The sequence below is a fragment of the Molossus molossus genome, unplaced genomic scaffold (assembly GCF_014108415.1).
Source record: "Molossus molossus isolate mMolMol1 unplaced genomic scaffold, mMolMol1.p scaffold_m16_p_27, whole genome shotgun sequence".
Lineage (NCBI taxonomy): Eukaryota > Metazoa > Chordata > Mammalia > Chiroptera > Molossidae > Molossus > Molossus molossus.
The window spans coordinates 3,356,498-3,380,549 of NW_023425363.1; the positions used below are offsets into that span (position 1 = coordinate 3,356,498).

Genomic DNA, 24,052 nt, shown 5'->3' on the forward strand with positions numbered 1-24,052 from the left:
CTGAAAAAGCACTTTTATATGTTATAGAGTCATATCTGGTGGGGAGAGAGCATGGGAGAACTGTATCTAAGGGTTAATTCTTAACTCAGTAAAGCACCATCCCCTCCCCCACCCCCCACCAAATTTTGTATTTTATAGTCAAGAGGCACTGGCAACACCACAAGAATATGGACTGCTAATGTGTGCAATTACAAAGGAGAAAGCTATCTGTATTATTCTGCCTGGGTTTGAGCTTTAGGGTGACCCTTTATAAGTGGTGTGATCCTAGGACCCTTTCTAAGTCCTTACCTCAGTCTTGAGCAAGAATATGAAGTAAGGATATTAATCCTATGTATCACATAGCTATTTGAGAGGACTGAATGATTTAAAAACACATTACAACTAAAAATGCTCACTTATATAATGTTATTACCTACAATTATTACTGAAGTAAGCAGGGACTTGGTCTGCTTGGTTCACTGCTTTCTTTTTTTCCCCAACACCTAAACCAGTAATACCTAGTAAATGCTCAACAAATAGCCTCATGAAAGTAAGTTCACTGCCTAAGATGATAAAAAAGACATTAGGTAAAGATGTTAAGTCTACTAAAAGCCCAGAAAGAACTACTAAGACTAAGAGTCAAGGCTCCTATCAGCATAAGTCAGACCACATCCAAACGAAAGGATAAAAATCCTCCCAGTGAGCCTGGCCGGTTTGCTCAGCGGTTAGAGCGTCGGCCTGCGGTACAGAGAGACCCGGGTTCGGTTTCTGCTAAGGGCATGTACTTGGGTTGCAGTTTGTCCCCGGCCCTGGTTGGTCGCGCGGGTGGCAGCCACTCGATGTGTCCCTTCACGTTGATGTTTCTCTCTCTCTCTCTCTTCCTCTCTCTCCCTCCCACTCTATCTGTACAAAAATGGAAAAATGTCCTCAGGTGAGGATTAAAAAAAAAAAAAATCCTCCCAGTGAGAAGAGTGGACCACTCTGAAATTGAAAGCACTCTTGCAGTCTGCTATTTATATAAGCAAAAGACAGATGTTTGAAGTTGTGCAGTCATCTTTATGGGAGTAAGTTCTTGAACCATACCCTTTCCTTTGCTCACAGGGCCTTCCTTTTAGGATCCTTGTTAAGTGGGTGTAGAGAAATGAAAAAACAGGCTTCAGGGAATCACATTTTGTTTTTAGTACCTAAGTAGCCCTGGGACAAAATCATTGTAACAGAAAGGTTAAAAACAAACAAAAATAAAAAATACAAATTTTCCCCCGGCATGTGTGGTTCACTGGATTGAGCATCATCCTAAGGACTGAGAGATCTGGGTATGATTCCCGGTCAGGGCACATGCCAGGGTTGCAGGCTCAATACCTGGTCAGGGGTGGGTAGCAGGAGGCAGACGATCAATGTTTCTCTCTCACATCCATGTTTCTCTTTCTCCCTTACTCTCTCTCTAAAATATCAATGAAAGTATATAAATATGTTTTCCCTCACCTATCTGTTCTTTCAAATTAACTTTACAATAATTTTCAAAAGTTTTAAATTAAATTAAGTTGGAATCTTTATTGAAAACGTGTAGACATATGAATTAATATGAGCACACAACATCATTGACACAGTTTCTATCCATCTATGGTATATATCTTTACTAGTTATCTTTGATATTTCTCAATACAATGTATAGCTATTGCACCTCTTCTGATGATCACACAATATATTTCATTATTTTTATTTATTATGTGGTTACATGTTATTGAGCATTTATATGTGCCACATATTATTCAATGCATTCATTATCTCAAATAACAGACAAACACATGACTTAGCTGGTATTATTAGTAGTATTTTACCATTTTAAAAGTAAAGAAACAAAAAACTAACTCGACAGAATCAAAGCCACAAAACTTAAAATAACTGTCAGGTATATTATTATAAATTTAATATGATCCAATAAATAAAACAAGGCTCAACATATTTTTAAAAAACAAGATTATATGTTTTAAATGACCAAGCAGATTTTGAAATGAGCCAAACAGAAATTCTAACAATAAAAACATAATTATTGAAACTAAAAGTACATTTGATAGATTAAATATAACTGAAGGGAGAAATGCATACTGAAAGAAATATTAAAATGCTACCAATAAAGCCCAAAGAAGTAAAAATATAGGGAAGAAAAGCAATTAAGGCACATGGAAGATTAAGGTGGGGGAAAAGGAGAAACATCTGTAACAAAAATTAATTAATAAAAAAATAAATTAAAAAAAAAAAAAAAGAGTGATAGTATATCTAACAGGAATTTAAGAAGATGACAAAGGAACTGTAGGAAAAGGGTTTGGTAACACACACACACACACAGAGGCTTAAGAGTTTTCCAGAAATGCCCTGGCCAGTTTGGCTCAGCAGTTAGAGTTTCGGCCTACAGTCCGGAGAGACCCAGGTTCGGTTCCCGCTAAGGGCATGTACCTCGGTTGCAGTTTGTCCCCAGCCCCATAGGGTTGTGTGGGTGGCAGCCAGTCCATGTCGATGTTTCTCTCTCTCTTCCTCCCTCTCTTCTTCCCACTCTATCTGAAGATAAATGCAAAAATGTCCTTGGGTGAGGATAAAAAAAAAAAAGCAGCAACGGGTCCAGCCAGTATGGCTCAGTGGTTGAGCATCAATCCATGGACCAAGAGGTCACTGGTTCGATTCCCAGTCAGGACACATGTCCAGGTTGTGGGCCAGATTCCCAGTGAAGAGCATGCAGGAGGCGGCAAATCAATGTTCTTTCTCATAGATGTTTCTGTCTCTCTTTCCCTCTCCCTCCTTCTCTCTCTAAATCAATAAAAGAAAAAAAATTACAAAATAAAAAAGAATGGTAAGTGAATAAGATGATAAATATGTAGACAAACCTAAATTAACATGACCATATAAAATAATGTCTTAGGTGGTTTCAAAAAAAGGAAAGAACTAAAAGATATGACAACAAAAATATAAACATTGGGAAGAAAGAAATGAAGTTCTATGCCTTCCTACTACTCAAGAGCATGGCTAAGACACTAATTTTTAGGATAAGACACTAAGTTTTAGGATTCAAATACTAAATAGGCTGTTGAAATTTTATGGGGAAAAAAATTAAAATGAGTAATAAAACTTTCTGGGGAACAACTATAAGCAAAGAAATACAATCCAACTGGGGGGTGGAGAAAGGGCAGGAGAAAATAAAATAGAACAAGTCAATCCAGAATAAGGATTGAAAAAATACCTAAAATACCAACATCAGCATCAAAAACAACAGAACTAGAACAAATAGAAAGAATAAATAAAATAGTTAAAAATACTTGAGCCCTGGCTGGTTTGGCTCAGCAGTTAGAGTGTCGGCCTGCAGATCAATGAGTCTCGGGTTCAATTCTGACCAAGGGCGTACCTTGGTTGTGATTCAGCCCCAGCCCTGGGTGGGGTTGTGTGGGAGGCAGCCAGTGATGTGTCCCTTTCATGTAGATGTTTCTCTCTCTCTCTCTCTCTCTCTCTCTCTCTTTCTCTCTCTCCCCCTCCCTTCCTTCCTCCCTCCCTCGCTCCACTCTATCTGAACAAAAATGGAGGAAAATGTCCTCGGGTGAGGATTAAAAAAAAAAAATACTTGAGATATCACAATCATCATTATCAGTTTAAAAGAAATAATTATCCTATGAAAAGACTGTATAAGAAACAAAACCCATCTATGCACCTTTATAATAAACATACCTTAAATATTAGAGCACAGAAAAAAAGAAAAAGGAAAAAGATAAGCTAACTGGTATCAACCAAAAGAGCTCATCTGATTATAATTACATCACTACCAGGCAAAAAACACTTTATAAAAGAAAGCATTCCAAGAGATAATAATGTCATTACCTTATAACAGAAGTTTTCACTGACTTGAAAAATAACAATTATAAATATGTACACATTTAAAATAAGAGCCTCAAAATACACAGAACAAAAATTGAGTACTGTGCCCTAGCCAGTTTTGCTCAGTGGTTAGAGCATTGGCCTGCAGACCAAACTAATGAGTCACTGGTTTGATTCCAGTCAAGGACATGTATCTCAGTTGTGGTTCGTCCTTGGCCCTGGTTGGAGTCATGCGGGAGGCAAGCAGTGACTGTGTCTCTCTCTTACTCTCCCTCCCGCTCCCTCCCTCCCTCCCACTCTATCAGAAGGTTAATGGAAAAATATCCTCGGGTGAAGATTAAAAAAAAAAAAATTGAGAACTGTAAGAAAATATACACAGATCATAAAGAATTCGCACAACTCAAAAGCAAAAACAAAACAATTCAATTAAAAAATAGGCAGAGGATCTAAATAGCCATTTTTCCAAAGAGACATACAGATGACCAACAGGTACATAAAAAGATGCTCACCAACACTAATCACAGGGAAATGCAAATAAAAACCACAATGAGATGTCATCAAACACCTGTTAAAATGGCTATTATAAAAACATAAGAAATAAGTGTGGGTGAGAATGTGGAAAAAAGTGAACCCTTGTTGGTAGGAACATAAATTAGTACAATCACTATGGAAAACAGCACGGAGATTCCTCAAAAAATCCAAAATAGAACTACCATATGATCAAGCAATTCCATTTAAAGGTAAATCTGCAAAGAAAACAAAAAACACTAACTCAAAAAGATATACACACCTCCATGTTCACGGTGGCATTATTTACAATAGCCAAGATATGGAAACCACCTAAGTGCCCACTGACAGATAAATGAATAAAGGAAATGTGATATATAAAGGTATATTACTCAGCCATGAAAACAAAAAAGGATGTCTTACCATTTGTGGCAAAGAAAGAAATACCATATGATATTACTTACATCTAAAATATAAAAACTACCTGGCAGGTGTGGCTCAGTGGTTGAGCATCGACCCACGCACCAAGAAGTTGCTGGTTCGATTCCCGGTCAGGGCACATGCCCAGGTTGTGGGCCCGATCCCCAGAGGCGGTGTACAGGAGGCAGCCAATCAATGTTCTTTCTCATCGATGTTTCTATCTTTTTCTACCTCTCCCTTCCGCTCTCTCTAAAATCAATAAAGAAGCCCTGACCAGTTTGGCTCAGCGGTGAGAGCATTGGCCTGCTGTCCAGAGAGACCCAGGTTCGGTTCCCGCTAAGGGCACGTAGTTAGGTTGCAGTTTGTCCCCGGCCCCGGATGGGTCGTGCGGGTGGCAACCACTCGATGTGTCCCTTTCATATCGATGTTTCTCTCTTTCTCTCTCCCCCTCCCACTTTATCTGAACAAGAAATGAAATGTCCTCAGGTGAGGATTTAAAAAAAAAACAATGAAGAAAAAAAATTTTTTTTAAATAAAAATAAAAAATATAAAAACAACAAATCAACCCAGCTCTTAGATATAGAGACTAGACTTGTGGTTGCCAAAGATGGGTGGGCAAGCACATGGGTTAATAGAATAAAAAAATACAATCTTCCAATTCTAAAATAAATAAGTAATGGGGATGTAATATGTAACATGGCAACTATAGTTAATAATACTACATTGCATGTTTGAAAGCTGCAAAGAGAGTAGATCTTAAAAGTTGTCATCACAAGGGAAAAAGATCTGTAACTATGTATGGTGATGGATGTTAACTAGACTTACTTTGGCAATCATTTCACAATATAAACAAATACTGAATGATGATGTTGTACACCTGAAACTAATATGTCAATTATACCTCAATTTAACAAAGAGAACTATCATGAAAATGGACAAATACAAAACCATAATGGTAACTGATAAGTTGTAAACAAAAATGAGACAATATACATTATTCTCAAGTACGATCACAATATTTTTATAAAAACTAACCATCATACTAGGCTTAAATTCAAGAATACAAAAATTTCTAATTTTATTGTGACCAGGCACTGTGGTATATTAGAGACTACACTCTCTTTGTCACAATCAAGTTAAAATCAAATAACTAAAAAGAGTCAAGAAAATATTAATTAACGCAGGGATCAAAAACGAAACCATAACAGATAAAAAGAAATACAAATTGTACCTTGTTGAATAAAGTTAAAGTAGTGCATAGAGAGAGGAAAAAAAGCTAAAAAAGTAATATGTTAAAAAGTTAAAAAAAGTAGACTAAAACTAAATAAAGGAAATTAAGAAGCAGAACGTTATGATATAGAAGATAAAATTATATTCCAAAATATGAGGGAAAAAATTACCTCCAGAAGAAATAGAACTGAATTTTTAATAAAAAGTTGAATTATTATTTTTAAAAATCTTCACACATACACAAACAAATACCCAGGGGACCCAGTTGATTTTACCAAGTTCTACCAACCACTCAAAGAACAAATAATTACAATCTTATTAAAATTATTTCAGAGTTTAGAAATGTGCTAACAATAGACCTACAGAATATAAGGCTAAGTGAAATAAGTCAGTCAGAAAGAGACAAATACCATATGATTTCACTTATATATAGACTCTAAAGAACAATACTGTATAAAGAAACAACAGAAACAACTCATAGATACAGAGAACAGACTGATGGTTGCCAGAGGGGAGAGGAATTAGGGGACTGGCTGAAAAAGGTAAAGGGATTAAGAAGTACAGATTGATAGTTACAAATAGTCATGGGATGTAAAGTACAGCGTAGAAAATATAGTCCGTAATATTGTAATAACTATGTATAGTGTCAGTTGGGTACTGGTAATAATAGGGGGAACACTTTGTTAAGTACATGATTATCTAACCACTATGCTGTACACCTGAAACTGATACAAATATTAAATGTAAATTATAACTGAATAAAAAAAGAAAAACAAAAATAGAAAGAAAATGTAATAATATAAATAAGAACCTTATGAGAAAAGAATATTACATGCTGATCTCGCTCTCACACATAAGATACAAAAGTTTCAAAATAAATATTGTCAGAGCAAATCCAGCAATTTATAAATAAAAGATAACAGCCCTAGTTGGTTTGGATCAGCGGTTACAGAGTCAGCCTGTGGGCCTTATTACCTATCAAAGCGTGCACTTGGGTTGCAAGTTCAATTCCCCAACCCCGTAGTAGTCATGTGGGAGGCAACCAATCAATGTGTCTCTCTCACATCAATGTCTCTCTTGATGTGGGGGTCTCTCTCTCTCTCTCTCTCTCTCTCTCTCTCTCTCTTTCTCTCCCTCTCTCTCTAAAAATCAATGGGAAACTATCCTCAGGTGAGGATTAACAACAATTTTTTAAATAACAGATAATAATACATCATGAATAAGTTAGGTTAAACCTAGAAATCCATAGGTGATTTAACATTAGAAAAATAATTAATGTAGTTCACGATATCAATATATTAGAGAAGAAAATTACCTGATCATCAAAGTTATGCACAAAAAGCTTTTGATAAAATTCAGTATACCTTCATGATTAAAACTGATGAAGAATACAAGGGACTTTCTCAACCTAATGAAGGATGTCACAAAAACTGACATCATAATCAGGAGTAAAAAGGGCATTCCTTTAAAAGCAGAAAAGAATGTAAATGATATTGTATTGTGGGCTTAATCAGAGGAATAAAGCAATTTAAAAGGGAAAGGGATTTCTGGTCAAGATGGGTGGGGGCTTAGGTAAATGCTGTCCTCACCTCCTCCCACAACCACATCAAAATTACAACTAAACTACAGAACAACCATCATTCAGAACCACCTGACATCTAGTTGAATGAAGTCCTACAACTATGAAATTAAAGAAGAGGACACATGGAGACTGGTAGGACAAGCAGAAGCACTACTGACTAGTCCCACACCCATGTGGGGTAGATAAAAATCATGAGGGCTACCTTGGCTATGAAAGTCCTCCCTGAGGAGTCCTCTCCTTCACCAGGACGCTCAGCACTGGGTCCCATTGCCAGGAAAAGAAGTTCCCATAACTTCTGGCCATAAAAACCAGCAGGAAATGAGGCTGAGGGGGGGGGCTGAAGCTTATGGAGTCCCAGGCAATTCCCCTTAAAGGGCCCACTCACAGACTTGCTCCTTCTGGGCTCCAGCATGGGGGGAAGCAGCTTGAAAGGCACCAAAGACCTATGCAGAAGAACTGAGTTATTTGGCATCGGGGCGAGAGCTGGAGGGGTAGCTTTCTCCCGGACAAAAGTGCTGGTGGAGGCCGTTGTTCCTTTGGTGAGCCTTTCCTTGGGGCGGCAAAGGCCGCCATATCTGGGACTCCAGCAACCTGGCTCACATTGCTCTGCCCTGGTGACTCCCTGAGGCCCTGAACCACCCAACTTTTGGGCACACCCAAACTGTTCCCAATGGCTTTACCATAAGATTGGACTGTCTTGGCTCCTGCTTCAGAATTTGCTAAATTCTGTCAAACAGCATCTGGTCTCAGCAAGCCCCATACCTCTTGTTAAGTGGCCCCAGGCCCAGCAGTAAAAGCAGCCAGCCTTGGTTCAGAGCTTGGCTTTGCCTGGGCACCTCCAAGCCCAGCACAAGCAGGAGCCATTTGCAGATCACTTTGTAGCTTATGCCTGGTGGAACAGAGGCAGTGGCTGACCTTGCCCCAGAGCCAGCAGCTTCAGACCTAGCGGACAGCTTCAGACCACGTAGAAGCACTACCACCTCCACAAGCGACACACTCAGCGAGTGGACTCAGTGGGTACCAGAGCCCTGCTAAGTAAGTGTTGCTCTGTGTGGTGGGCCCCTACACCGCTGATTTTCCAAGGTGGTCAGAGGCCAGTGGTCAGTGGGCACAGCCAGTCCTTACATCTGATCAGCCTTAATAAATCCCTCCCACTGTTGTGCCAACAGCAATCAAGATTCAGTTACAACAGAAGGGTGTACACTGCACACTAGGGGTGCACCTCAAGAGCCCAGCTGGGGTGATCAGGGAGGCTGTGCCACTGGATCCTATAGGACACCTACAACAATAGGTCACTCTACAAAACCTAGGAGACACAGCAACTCTACCTAATACACAGAAACAAACACAAGAAAGCAGCCAAAATGAGGAGAAAAAGAAACATGTCCCAAATAAAAGAACAGAACAAAACTCCAGGAAAAGAACAAAACACAATGGAGATAAGCAATCTAACAGATGCTGAGTTCAAAACATTGGTTATAAGGATGCTCAAGGAATTTATAAGAACTTCAAGGAACTTAGTGAGAACATCAACAACATAAAAAAAGGACCAGTCAGAAATGAAGGATGCACTAACTGAAATAAAGAATAATTCACAGGGAATCAATAGTAGAGTAGGTGAAGCCAAGAAACAAACCATTCATTTGGAATATAAGGAAGCAAAAAACACCCAATCAGAACAGCAAAAAGAAAAAAGAATCCAAAAATAGGAGGATAGTGTAAGGAGCCTCTGGGACAACTTCAAACATACCAACATTCACAGCATTCACATCATGCGGGTGGTGCCAGAAGGAGAAGAGAGTGAGAAACTGAAAACATAATGACAGAAAACTTCCCTAACTTAGTGAAGGAAACAGACATACAAGTCCAGGAAGCAGCACAGAGTTCCAAACAAGATGAACCGCAAGAGGCCCACACCAAGACACATCATCATCAAAATGCAAAAGGTTCAAGACAAAGAGAGAACCTTAAAAGCAAGAGAAAGCAGTTAGTTACCTACAAGGGAGCTCCCATAAGACTGTCAGCTGATTTCTCAAAAGAAACTTTGCAGGCCAGAAGGGAGTGGCAAGAAATATTCAAAGTGATGAAAAGCAATGACCTGCAACCAAGATTACACTATCCTGCAAAGCTATCATTTAGAATCGATGGACATATCAAGAGTTTCCTAGCAAGAAAAAGCTAAAGGAGTTCATCACCACCAAACCAGTATTATATGATATGTTGAAAGGTTTTCTTGAAAAAAAAATATGAACAATAAAATGGCAATAAATACACATCTGTCAACAATTGAATCGACAAACCAAATGGACAAGCAGAACAGAAACAGACTCATAGATACAAAGAACTTTTTGTTGGTTGCCAGATGAGAGGGGTTTGGGGGGATGGGTAAAAATGGTGAAGGGATTAAGAAGTACAAATTGGTTATTAGACTGAGGAACCTCAAAGGGAGGGGGTGGTGGAAAGAGATAAACCAAGGAACTTATATGCATATATGCATAACCAAAGGACACAGACAATAGTGTGGGGAAGACAAGAGAGGGGTGGGAGTGGGAAAGAGGGGGCTAGTGGGGGCAAAAATGGGGGACATCTATAATACATGCAACAATAAAGATAAGTTTAAAAAACTAAAATAAAAAATAGAAGTAAGGAAAAGACAAGAACTGGAAAGAAAATAAAATGGTTATTTTTTTTTAATTATTGATAAGATCATTGCTTACATAGAGAGCACAAAGGAACCTAAAAATAATTAGCATTAGAAGGATAATTTAGGTAGGCTGATAGTATTATAAAAATCAACTGCGCCCTGGCCAGTTTGGCTCAGCGGTTAGAGTGTCGGCCTGCGGTACAGAGAGACCCGGGTTCGGTTCCCGCTAAGGGCGCGTACCTCGGTTGCAGTTTGTCCCCGGCCCTGGTTGGTCGTGCGGGTGGCAACCACTCGATGTGTCCCTTCACATTGATGTTTCTCTCTCTCTCTCTTCCTCTCTCTCCCTCCCTCTCTGTCTGAACAAAAAAATGCAAAAATGTCCTCGGGTGAGGATAAAAAAAAAAAAAATCAACTGCAACAGTTAAAAAGTATTAAAAATAGCATCAAAAATATAAAGTGCCTAGAGTTAAATCTAAGATAAAGCACACAAAATACTTACGGACAGAAAGTGGTAAAGCATGAAAGTGCTCCTGGTAAATGGACAGATATACCATAATCATGGATTGGAAGTCAATATTACAAGTATATCATTCTCCCTAAATTGATCTACAAAGATTCCACGTAATTACAATGAAAATTCCAGAAAGATGTTTTGGAGAACTGAAAAATGTAATCAAAAAGTTATATGAGATAAAAGAAATTTTAAACAGTTATAGCCTGCAGAAGTGGGGCTTGACTTACCAGAAAAAAATTATTATAAAGCCCTAGTGATTAGGTGATTATTGTATTTCTGCATCAATACCATAAGGAGGAAAATAATTAAAAATATAAAGCCTAGAAATCAATCCACATATATATGCAAACTTGAATTATAATAGAGCTAAAATTGTAGAACAGTTGATAAAGGATGAATTTTTCAATTAATTATCCATACAGGAAAAAATGAATTGTGGCTTCTACCTTAAGGCAGACAAAAAATCAATTTCTGGTAGATTAAGAATAATGTGAGGGTTGATGATGGCAGTGTGACAGGACTCCCAGGACTCTCTCTTCCAAGTAACAAGTAGGATAGCTATAATTCAATAAAAGATTCCCTGCTCAATGCACAAGCATGTCTGAAAGTTCCACACACTGACACATTTGAAGGTGGACATATCTAGGTGGACAGGGGAGACAGGACAAGGAAAGGACAAGGACACAGACAAAATCCAGTCCATGCGGTAGCCCAAGGGGATGTGACAGCAGTAAAAAGTCAGGGTTGAACCCTCCACTGGCAAACCACAGGGTCAGAGACAGCAATCAATTTGGCCTGGGTGGCTGGCACGCACTGAGACTGCGCCCAGGGTAAGGTGCAGAGAAGCAGTTCAAGGGGTGGTAGCATTGCCACAAACCATCACCAGACAAAGAAATCCACAGATACAGGAACCTCTCCATCCTCCTATGGCCCGCCAAGCACTAAAATCCTAACTGGACAGACTGAGAAAAGGCAGGAAAAAAAACTTTCCAGCCTATGTAGCCTGTATTCATTGCAGCTAATCCCACTAGATTCTAAACCTTCCTAATGCCGCGACCCTTTAATACAGTTCCTCATGTTGTGGTGACCCTCAACCATAAAATTATTTTCGTTGCTACTTCATAACTGTAATTTTGTTTTCCGATGGTCTTAGGCGACCCCTATGAAAGGGTCGTTCGACCTCCAATGGGGTCATGACCCACAGGCTGAGAACTGCTGCACTATAAAGAACAGAACCACAGATGCCTGAACCACCATCCCCACCCTTGTCACTGCAGAACCTAGTGAAAACAGGTTGGGTCAGTGCAGAGTGGCTCTGCTGGTGCCTCTGAGTACAGGAAGGCAGCACCAAAAATACAGGCCAGGAGACCCACAGACCACAACTTCCCACCACGGGGGTGCTGTCCCAAGAACAAGGGGGCCTAACCCATGGATCTTAAAGGGGACATCCACCTCCTTGGCGAATATGGGAAAGATAGAAGAATTTCCATGGCCAAGGCAACACAGCCCCACAGAGATCATCCCAGAAGCCCCAACAGTGCATGTAAGAGAAAATGAAACCTTGTGCTTCAGCATCACCTACTAGAAAATACAAGAAATACCTCTACTTATCAACCTACAAAACAGTGACGAATCAAATACATTAAAAAAATTTTTGAAGAAGAAAAATATTCATTCCCACAAATGGCAAGAAGAAAAATAACCCATCAATTACAATAAATAACCAAGGTAAACAAGGAAGTTCAGAAAGAAACTTTAAAAATCTCCACAAAACAAACTTGAAGACATGGAAGACTATGATTTAAATGACAAGAGAATCCAAGATTACAATTCTAAACAAACTCAACAAGATAAAGAAAACTGAGAAAACCGATTCAATGAGCTCATATATAAAGTCAATGGCAAAAGGAGTACTTCATCCAAGAGACTGAAACTATAAAAAAAAAAAACCCAACACATTCTGGAGCTAAAGAACTCAATAAATGAGATGATGAATAAACTAGAGAGCCTAGGATATACAGGAAACCAGATGGAGGAAGAATTAGTGATACTGAAGCTAGAAGTCTAGAAATGACTCAGGTGGAAGAGAGAAGAATGGAGAATAGAAAGAAAAATGAAAGATCTGTATGAGAATTATCTGACTCCATTATAAAGAGCAACATAAAAATAATGGGTTTGCCTGGCCGGTGTAACTCAGTGGAGTGAGCGTCATCCCATGGACTAAGAGGTCCCAGTTTGATTTCTAGTCAGGGAACATGCCCAGGTTTCAAGCTTGATCCCCAGTGCAAGAGGGGGTGAAGGGGTGGGGGTGTGAGAGAGGCAGCTGATCAATGTTACTCTTTCACATCGATGTTTCTCTTTCCTCCTTCCTCTCTCTCTAAAACATATCAGTGAAAACATATTATTAAAAAAAAAAAAGAATGGGTTTACCAGAAGAAGAAAAGAACATAGAGCCTATTTAAACAAATAACTGATCAGAACTTCCCAAGCCTATGGAAAGAACTGGATCCTTGAATCCAAGAAGCTAACACCTAATTATCTCAACCCATGAGGCTTTCTTCAAGGCATATATGAAAGCTCTTAACAATTAATGACAAAGAAATAATTCTCAATACAGCCAGGGAAAAGATGGTAACCCTCATCAGATTTATAGTAGAAATCCTAAAAGCTGGGAAAGACTGGAATCAAATATTCAAATTACTGAAAGAGAGAAAACACCGGCTATGAATAATATATCTAGCACAGTTATCCTATAGATATAAAAGAGAAATAAAGGCTTCTCCAGATATACAAAAGCTGAAGGAATTTATCATCATAAGGCCTGCAATAAAAGATAGGCTGAAAGCTGACCTTCTACATGAAACAAAAAGACAAAAGAATACAAAACTGTAAGACTAACAGACACAGATCAAGGAAATTGCAGCTCTAGTTCAGAATATGGCATTAAACACTTAAAACATATCATAAAGGTCAAAGGAGATAAAAGTATTAAATAAAAAATAAAAAAGACAATAGTAACTGTAATTTGGAACTGAATGCACAGTGTAAAAAAATAACCCGACATGAGGAACAGTATTAAAGGGTCACAAGTTCAATTCCCAAAGACACGTACCTGGGTTGCAAGTTGGATCCTGGCCCTAGTCAGGGCGCATGGGGAAGATAACTGATCTATGTGTCTCTCCCCTCTCGCCCTCACTCTCTCCTAATCCTAACCACCCCCCTCTCTAAAAATCAATGGAAAAAATATCCTCAGGTGAGGATTAAAAAACAACAACAACAAAAACTAACTACTGTATATGCTGCATTCCGGAGACACATCTCAGCTGCAAAGACAAAAACAGAATTCAAAGTGGAAGGGTGAAAAATGATTCTCCAACCAAATGGCATTCAGAGAAGAGAGGGTGTAGCGATACTTATATCAGACAAAATTTGATTTCAAGATAAAAACAGGTAACAAGAGACAAAGATGGACAATTTATAATGATGAGGCAGACAATACATCAAAAAACATATAAAACTTATTAATAAATATCACCCAACCAGGGAGCATCAAAACATATAAAGCAACTACTAACAGAACCAAAAAAGAAACAGACAAAATCACATTTATAGTAAATGCCCTAAATACCCCACTGACGACAGATCATCCAAGCAGAATATCAATATGAAAATATCTGCCTTAAAAGACACATTAGCCCAAATATACATAATCGATATTTATAGAGCTTTTCATCCCAAAACACTGGAATACACATTTTTCTCTAGTGCACATGGAACATTCTTGAGGACAGATCATATATTAGGGCATGAAATTAGCCTCAACAAATTTAAGAATACTGAAAGCATATCAAGCATATGCTCTGACCACAATGCTTATAAACTGGAAATCAACAGCAAAAAGAAAGCTGGAAAAACCATTAATATGTAGAGATTAAACAACATGGTACAAATATGACTGGGTCAAAGAAGAAATATAAGAAGAGATCAAAAGATAATAGAAACATTCCATTCCCGGCTGGTGCAAGAACAGGAGGTAATCAATTGATGTTTCTCTCTCACATCAATGTTTCTCCCTCTTTTCCTCTCTCTCTCTCTCCCTCCCTCTTCCTTTCTCTCTCTCTCAAAAAAAGAGAAATCAATAAAAAAAACATATCCTTGGGTGAGTATTAAAAAAATAAAGACGTACAGAAATAAATGAGAATCACAATAGATGAATTAAAATATGGAGGAGTTTATAGCATTATAGGCTCCCTCAAGAAACAAAAACCTTAACGAAATAATCTAATATTTCACCTTTAAGAACTAGAAACAGCCTTGGCCAGTTTGGCTCAACGGTTAGAGCGTCGGCCCGCAGACTGGAGAGTCCTGGGTTCGGTTCCCACTAAGGGCACATACCTCAGTTGCAGTTTGTCCCCTGCCCTGGTTGGGGTCGTGTGGGTGGCAGCTACTCAATGTCTCTCTCTCGCATCGATGTTTCTCTCTCTCTCTCTCTCTCTCTTCGTCCGTCTCTCCCTCCCCGCTCTATCTAAACATAAATGCAAAATGTCCTCGGGTGAGGATAAAAAAAAAAGAACTAGAAACAGAAAAACAAACAAAATCCAAAGTCAGTGGAAGAAAAATAATTAAATTTAGAATGAAATTAAAATAAGAACAAAAGACAATAAAAAAATTAATCCAACAAAGAGCTGGTTCTTGAAAAAATTAATAAAACTGACAAACTCCTGGCTAGATTCACTAAGGAAAAAAGAGAGAAGACTCAAATAAACAAAATCAGAAATAAAAGAGAAGTTACAGTGGACACCACAGATACACAAAGGACTATAATAACAATACTATGAAAGAATATACACCACCAAATTTGATAACATAGAAGAAATGGACAAGTTCTTAGAAAAATATAAGCTTCCTAGACTGAATCATGAAAAATTGGAAAATCTAAATAGACCAACAGTAAGGAAATGGAAACGGTAATCCAAAACCTCCCAAAATGTAGCCCTGGCCAGGGCTCAGTTGGTTGGAGTATTATCCCATGCTCCAAAAGTTTGCAAATTTGATTCCAGATCAGGGCACATACCTAGGTTTAGGGTGGAATAACCCGTTGGGGTGCATAGGGGAGGCAACCATTTGGTGTTTCTCACATTGATGTTTCTGTGTGTGTGTGTGTGTGTGTGTCTCCCCCTCTTCCTTCCTCTCACCCACTCTCTCTTAAAAAAAAAAAACAGGAAAAACTCCTGCAACACCAAAAGGACCTAGCTCTGTAGATGACATTAAGTGAAAAAATTCAGGCAAATTGAGAAAAACAACACTGAACAGTCCTGATATATTGAACCCCAAAATAAAGAGAGAGGACAAGGAAAGACAAAGCTCAAACTAAGTATCATCAACAATCCACAATGAAATCTTCTATTTAAATATCAATCCCCTTTCCTGATCTGCCACTCATCCATGTCCCATTCTAGGATGGAAGCAATCTCCCTCTTAACACTGAAACAAATACAAAAAAGCTTGTACAAGAATGTTAAAACAGCATTATTCATAACAGCCAAAAAGTGAGTACAACCCAAATGTTCATCAACTAATAAACAAATAAACAAAACAGTATATTCGTGCAACAAAATTTTACTCAGCCATAAAAAGAAAAGAAATGCTAATACAAGATACAGCATGGAAAAATACTTAAAACATGTTAAAATGAAAGAAACCAAAGACAAATGGAACATATTATATGATTCTATTTACCTGAAATGTCCAGAATATGTAAAACCATACAGACCAGAGATTAGTGGCTGCCAGGGGCAAGGGGGATATAGAAAGTAACTACTAATAGGTATGTGGTTATTTTTCAAAGTGATAAAAATGTTCTGCAATTATATAGTGGTGATAATTGCACAACTTTATGACTGTATTAAAAGCCACTGAACTGTACACTTTAAAAGGGTCACTACCATGGTATTTGAATTTTTTATCTCAGTAATACCCCCACTCCAATAAAGCAAAATGACAAGCCACAAAATAGAAGTTTTCTGCTATACACACAAATGACAAGAGGCTTTAGGAAATACTAGAAATAAAAAAACAATCCCCCAAAAATTGCCATAAGGAACACAAATAAACCATAAACAATGGAAAATAAGCTCTATCTCATTCCCGATGAGGGAAATGCAAATTAAAACCACAGTAAGAACTATTTCACATCCAAGTGAAAAAAAATTATCAAATGAAGGCAAGGCTACACACAAAATGGAACTTGTACACGCTACAAGTGAGAATGTAAAATGGTACTGCCATTTTAGCAAATTTGGTATTATCTAGTATACTTAAAAATATGCATACTCTCTGACCAAGCAATGCCATTCCTGGGCACATGTCCTAGAAAATGTATTTACATGCGAACCAATAAATACAGTACCAGTGTGTGAAACAGCAACAAATTAGAAACAATCCATCTAGTAAGATCAAAAATAGAATGGGCAGAGTTGCTATCTATTAACATAAAAACCAACAATACAAAAGAGGAAATGAATGAATGAAACTAAAGAAACTAAAAGAAAAAAAAAGCAAGTCAGAATCACAGAATCAAGTTGAAATGTATGGCAAAAACAACATTACCTTCTTTAAGGAGACAAACACTCATTCTTAGAAGGTATTAAGCATAAAATCAAACACTTACTTGCTTCTTTTTCAGTTTAAGGATCTGCTGCTCTACTTTCGCAATTTCTCGATCTACACGATCCATACTCTGTATTAACTCTTCCTTTGAAAGCTTTGAAGGTGAAGCATTTTGATCATCTCCACATGGTTGCCCCGAGATTGGAGAGGATGGAGCTTCATGTTTGCCTCCAAATGTATCCTTTAGAGAAGAAAATCAAGAACAATTTATTCCTCACTAATAGCCAATGATAGTGTTAAGATTCTTTTAACTTAAAAAATCAATTTTAAAATGTCAAATGATGGTCATTGGCTCCAATTCAATGCTAATAGAAACCCCGAATTTGGGGTGCAGTTAGGAAGGAAACTTTATTCGGTGAAAACAGCTCAACTGCTACAGTGTGACTTTTAAAACAGCAAGGCTGTGAGGCTACACTTGGGGGCCAGGACCCCCTACACCTAGGCAGCTCTGCTCTGTCCACGATGGTTCAGTGTCTCAGATCTAGCAGAGAAAATGTGGGCTTCAGTGGGAAGTGCACTCTCTAAGCCAGAAGGGTGCTGGTTTATACACATAGAAGTCCCTGAATGGTCCATCCTCATGTAAATGAGGACTCCAAGTCCTCGGTTTGATTACTCCAAAGGCATTGTCCTGATTGGTCAGAATAGAGCTGCTCTGGTTTACTGGAGCTGCACAGCTCCAATTGAATGGGGAAAACCTGTACGATTGGTTGAAATAAAAAAAACTCCTTTATAAGGGCTGGTTCAAATGGCGGAAACACAGTGCAGGCAGGCAGTTCAGCAGGGGGGTTGGGCAGATGCAGGCCATTTAGCACAGGGGCTCCTCTGTGAAGTGGTTTGTGTGAGAGGCTCCTGTGCAGAAATGGCTGCTGGGGGGCGGGGGCGGGGGGGGGGGGTGTCTAGTTAGCCACCATGAGCCCTTCATAGTAGGTGTCTTTCTTTCGTTTCAGGGTTCACAAAAACACAGTAGAGCCATGTGTGCTACTTTTCTATAATGAAGTCCTACAGTAGTAATTTTTATAGACACACAACCTTCACTGATGTTTAATAACACTTTTATAATTTAGACATAGCATTCACTATTTTGAAGATCTTATAAGTTATACAGAATGAGGTGGCAGTTTGGCTGACCAACCTTCAGTATAACAATACTGAAACTAGAGAATTTCTGGGGGAGATAAAAATGCAATCATGACCAAAGAAGACAGAAATTTCTCAGCCATTTTCTTGCAATGGTTCTTCAAAAGATCTAAGCATGGCTCTGGCCAATTTGGTTCAGTGGTTAGTGTTGGCCCACGGACCAATGAGTCGCAGGTTTTATTTTGGTCAAGACAAGTACCCTGTGGTTGAGGTTCATTCCCCACTCTAGTCGAGGTCCTATGGGAGGCACCCAGTTGATATGTCTCTCTCACATTGATGTCTCTCTCTCTCCCTTCCCCTCCCTCCCACTGACTCTATCTAAAGATAAACAGAAAAACATCCTCAGGTAAGGATTAAAAAGAAAAAAAAAAAAAGACCTGAATATGTAGGCTAGAAAATAGCATAAACTCCAGGTAAAAATCTGTGTGCCTACCCAACTTAACAATTATGATATGGTCAAGAGTTCCTATCAAAATGTTTTTAGGCTTTGCAAGGGCCAATACTGAGGCACAGAAGTTAGAAAAATGACGTAGGAACTTTTTTGTTGCTACTATCACCTAGGCCTATCCTTATAAAGGGCAACTAACCCAACTAACCCTGCCCACGCTACAGCACATACAACATCTCTTTAGCCAAACATATCATACCATTCCACCTAAAAATCAGCAGGGAACTGTAGCAAAATAGTAGCCCAACTACACAAAATCTACCACCCTGTACACACATACAACACACACACACACACACACACACTATTAATTTCCAGTCTAAGGTAAAGATATAAGTAATACTGTAATTTTCTTCAGGTATAAGAAGTCTAGAATAAGCATAGTTTATAGGACTTCAGTTGTTTTAATTTTGCAAAGAATGCCATTGGCATTTTAATGGGGATTGTATTGAATCTGTATATTGCTTTATGTAGTAAGGACATTTTAGCAATAGCTAATTCTTCTAATCCATGAGCAGCAAGGTATACCTTTCCATTTATGTGTTTATTCTTCAATTTCTTCAATATCTTATAGTTTTCAGAGTACTGGTATTTCACCTCTTCGGATAAATTTATTCCCAGATATTTTATGCTTTTTGATGCAAATGTAAATGGGATTGATTTAATTTCCCCATCTCATCACTCATTATTGGTGTAAAAAAAATGCAACAGATTGCTGTATATTGATGCTATATCCTGCAACTTTACTTAAATCATTTATTAGTTCCAACAGTTTTTTGATGGAGGCTTTAGGGTTTTCTGTATATAGTATCATGTCATCTACAAATAATAAAAATGCTGCTTCTTTTTGGGTTTGGATGCCTTTTATTTTTCTTGTCTGGTTGCTGTGGCTATGACTTCCAATACTATGCTGAACAGAAGTGATGACAGTGAGCATCCATGTCTTGTTCCTGATCTTAGAGGTAGCTTTCAACTTTTCACCACTGAGCATATTAGCTGTGGGTTCATCATATACAGCCTTTATTATATTGAGATATGTTCCTTCTATACCCATTTTACTAAGGAGTTTTTACCATAAAAAAATAATGAATTTTGTCAAATGCTTTTTCTGCATCTATTGAGATTATACAGTTTTTATCCTTTATTTTGTAATTTGTGATGTATCATGTTGATTGATTTACAAATGAACCATCCTTCAATCCCTACGAATAAGCTTTTAAGATACCTTTCTGTTAAAAATTCCATAAATAGATTTTATATATATATATATTTTTTTTAAATGCTGCAAAATACTTCTTTTACATCCATGAACTATAATACAGAAATTTCACATGGTGAAAAGGGTATCAAAACCCCCTGAAGCTTAGCTCATTTCTAGCTTATGACAAAGAGCGTTTCCCCACCCAACTTATTTTGTAAATTTTCAAACTTACATAACAGTTGAAAGTTGAGTATAATAGATAATTTCTTCTTCTTCGATATTCACTAGTTAACATTTCACTTTATTTTTTTCTCTCTATATACACACATACACATCTACCTTTTTTCCCTTGGCTCAACCATACGAAATAAATTGCAAACACTTGCTATCTCTTAAATCACCTTTCACTGCATAAAAAACTCAAAGGAAGGCCTGGCCGGCTTGGCTCAGAGGTTAGAGTGTCGGCCTGCAGACCAGAGTCCTGGGTTTGGCTCCTGCTAAGGGCATGTACTTTGGTTGCAGTCTGTCCCTGCCAACCAGGGCGTGTGGGTGGCAATCATCCGATGTGTCTCTCACATCAATGTTTCTCTCTCTCTCCCTTCCCCTCTCCTTCCCACTCTATCTGAAGATAAATGCAAAAAAATGTCCTCAGGTGAGGATAAAAAAAAAAAAAGACTCAAAGAATGTATGTGGGTATTTATCTAATTTCAGGGTGGGAAGGGCCATTATTCATAAAGGTAAATAATCTATAAGAAAGAAATTAGCCCATGAGTGTTCAATTCTGGTCAAGGGCATGTACCTGGGTTGCCTGTTCGATCCCAGCCCCAGAAAGGGTTATGCAGGAGGCAACCAATCGATGTGTCTCTTTCACGTCAATGTCTGTCTCTCTCTCTCTCTGTCCCTCCCTTCCACTCTCTCTAAAAATCAATGAAAAAATATCCTCGAATGAGGATTAACAAAAGAAAAAGAAAAAAAAAGAAGTATTGCCCTGGCCGGTTTGGCTCAGCAGAAAGTCGGCCTGTGGTCCAGAGAGACCAGGGTTCGGTTCCCGCTAAGGGCATGTACCTCAGTTGCGGCTTGTCCCCGGCCCTGGTTGGTCGTGCGGGTGGCAGCCACTCAAAGTGTCCCTTTCACGTCGATGTTTCTCTCTCTCTCCCTCTCTGTTCCTCTCTCTCCTTCCCACTCCATCTGAACAAAAAATGGAAAAATGTCCTCCGGTAAGGATTAAAAAAAAAAGTATTTGCTAGTAAGAAGAGAGTAAGAGATATTAATGTATGATAGCAAAGTGGTTAACAATTTATTATTGAGTTTTAAAGAATTATTCTCTCTAAAGTATTTATTCCATTCCTATAAAGTACCATGTTTAATGATAAGCAAAATGGACAGTTTAAAAAGATCAAACTCTTTGCTTAATCCCTTCACCCTTTTCACCTAACCCTGCCACCCCTCTGCCCTCTGATAGCTGTCAGTCTGTTCTCTATCTATAAGTCTGTTTCTATTTTGTTTGGTAATTTGTTTTGTTCATTAGATTCCACATATGAATGAAATCATATGGTACTTGTCTTTCTCTACTGGCTTATTTACTTAGCATAATAATATCTAGGTCCATCCATGCTGTGGCAATTGGTACAAAAAGAAACCCCTCAAACACACAGAAAACAGCATGGAGATTACAAAAAGGGGAAACAGGGGTAGGTAGGAAAGGATAAAGGGGGGATAAATAGTGATGGAAGAAGACTTGAGTTTGGGTGGTGAATACACAATACAATATATAGATGATGTATTACAGAATTGTACACCTGAAACCTATATAATTTTATTAACCGATGTCACCCCAATATATTCAATTAAAAAAAGATAAACACAGCAACAAAATAAGGGCGTAATACACACATACATTTTATTAAAGAAAGGCAAATAATAATAAACACAGAGAAAAAGAGGTTTGATCTTAGAACCTTCTCATAAATACACATCATTTGAAATGTCACAGAATACAGCCACATATTAAAAGAAGTTATCGCCAAGATATAGAATTACAAGTAACTTTTTTTTCCTTTGTATTTGCAAGTTTTTTAAAGAACATCTTTTTTACATGAATTAGGAAAAAAAAATGTTTTTTCTTTACAAAAATTACAAGTACACTTAAACCTTACCTAAAACGTGTCTTCTCCAACGTAGCAAGTTAAAAAATTGCAACTGAATTTCAAAAGATCTAAAATTTAATTTAAATTTAATAAAATTATAGTAGTCTTGAGTACCTCGGACCACATTTTATAGCCCAAGCATGCCAGTGTTACATGACAGCAATTTTTCTTTGTAACAGTTCTCAGATTATTTTCATTTACTAAAAGTCAAAAGTATTGACTTTAAAAGTCTGGAACAGTAAGTCTGTGGTCTTTAGTTTTGTTTAACAAAATTCTTCCTTTCCCATAGCACTAACCTTCAGAGACTGGTGTTACTGGACTTTCTCTTAGGCGCGGTGCCTGAGCATGGCTAAATAAACATTAGAGACCGACAATCCCACTGGGTAAAAGAACAAACATTTACCTTCTTCGAATCTGCAGAAGACCTCAACCCTTCTGGCAGCATGTGCACTAAAGGTAAAACCGCAGCACTGACACGCTGGAAATGGGAATCCGAAACCTGCTCCAAACGTGGTCGCTTGGACTCCAGTGAATCATGATCCACTGGGGACGGGCCTGGGTGAAACTGTTCATATCCAGGTCTCCTTTCTTGAGGCCTAATACATACAAAGAAAATAAACACTTAAAATATTTCAGTGATGTACAACTTCTCCTAGTATCCCTGGTTGGACTTTGAAATAAATGAAAAAGTTAGCTTCCTCACTATAAAGTACTATTCAATAGAAAACTTTTCTGTAGGAGAGGTGGGAGTGCTAGTGGTAAAGAAATGAAAGACGTAATAAAAGATTTCAATTTGCAGAAAATTTGAAGTTGCTGAAGAATATCTATAATGTTTTTAAACCTATAATTATTGAATTCAGTATAATTTAGACTAGAATAACATCATTCTTAACCAATAAAAAAAAAAAAAATGCAAAACAACACCAACAACAAAAAAACAAATCTAGCTCTGGCTAGGTGGCTGAGTTGGTTAGAGCACTGTCCCGTACAACCAAGGGTTTTGGGTTCAATTTCCAATTAGGGCACATACTTAGGTGGCAGGTTCAATCATCAGTCGGGGTGCATTCAGGAGGTAACTAATCGATGCTTCTGTTTCTCGCTCCCTCCACTGCCCTTCTCTCTCTTAAATCATAAACATATCCTCAGGTGAGGATTAAAAAAAAAAATCTAGCAATTGCTACATGGACAAATGACTTGGGTTATGAGGTATTATGAAGACCTAAAGAAGTCTCTTGGGTGGAAATGCTACATTGTTTTGAAGATATAATTCTGACCCCCAAAATAGGTATTCTGTCTAGACTCCCCAAGTATGTAAATGTCTTGAAGGTTAGAACTCTTTGATTTCTTTCAATGATGTACTGTACAGAGTACTACATACGGATATTTGTTAATTTGACTTTTCATTTTCTACCAAGATTTTTACAGAAGTGATATTTTACTTTATGGCCAAGCTTTAAAAACAAATGTCTCAAACAACAACATTTCTTTTAGGAGTACCATAAAATGTTTATGCTTATAAGAGAGAAAATACCACAGGACAAGGCCTTCCTCTGAGGTCTCCACAACATTTAACCTGAGCTCTCAGAATGAAGAAGGTGTAAAAACAATGAGATTGTAAAGCTTTGTCTTATTTCAATTATCCTGGTGACATATATTTGGCTGAAGATTACATTTTATAAATGTTTATATCTTCTTGGTATTAACTTTCCATAGGCT

At 38.0% G+C, this 24,052-nt stretch overlaps 1 protein-coding gene across 8 annotated transcripts in view; it reads right to left on the reverse strand.

Moving 5' to 3' along the window:
- Window positions 1–24,052, reverse strand: part of NCOR1 (nuclear receptor corepressor 1) — a 245,674-nt gene that overhangs the window by 127,204 nt on the left and 94,418 nt on the right. For all 8 annotated transcript variants that reach the window (XM_036278322.1, XM_036278328.1, XM_036278326.1 and 5 more), the window contains exons 6-7: window positions 22,740–22,932; window positions 17,405–17,584 (exon numbers count right to left, since the gene is read on the reverse strand). In XM_036278322.1, the coding sequence (XP_036134215.1) occupies window positions 17,405–17,584; window positions 22,740–22,932 (373 nt within the window). The remainder of the gene's footprint in view (window positions 1–17,404; window positions 17,585–22,739; window positions 22,933–24,052) is intronic.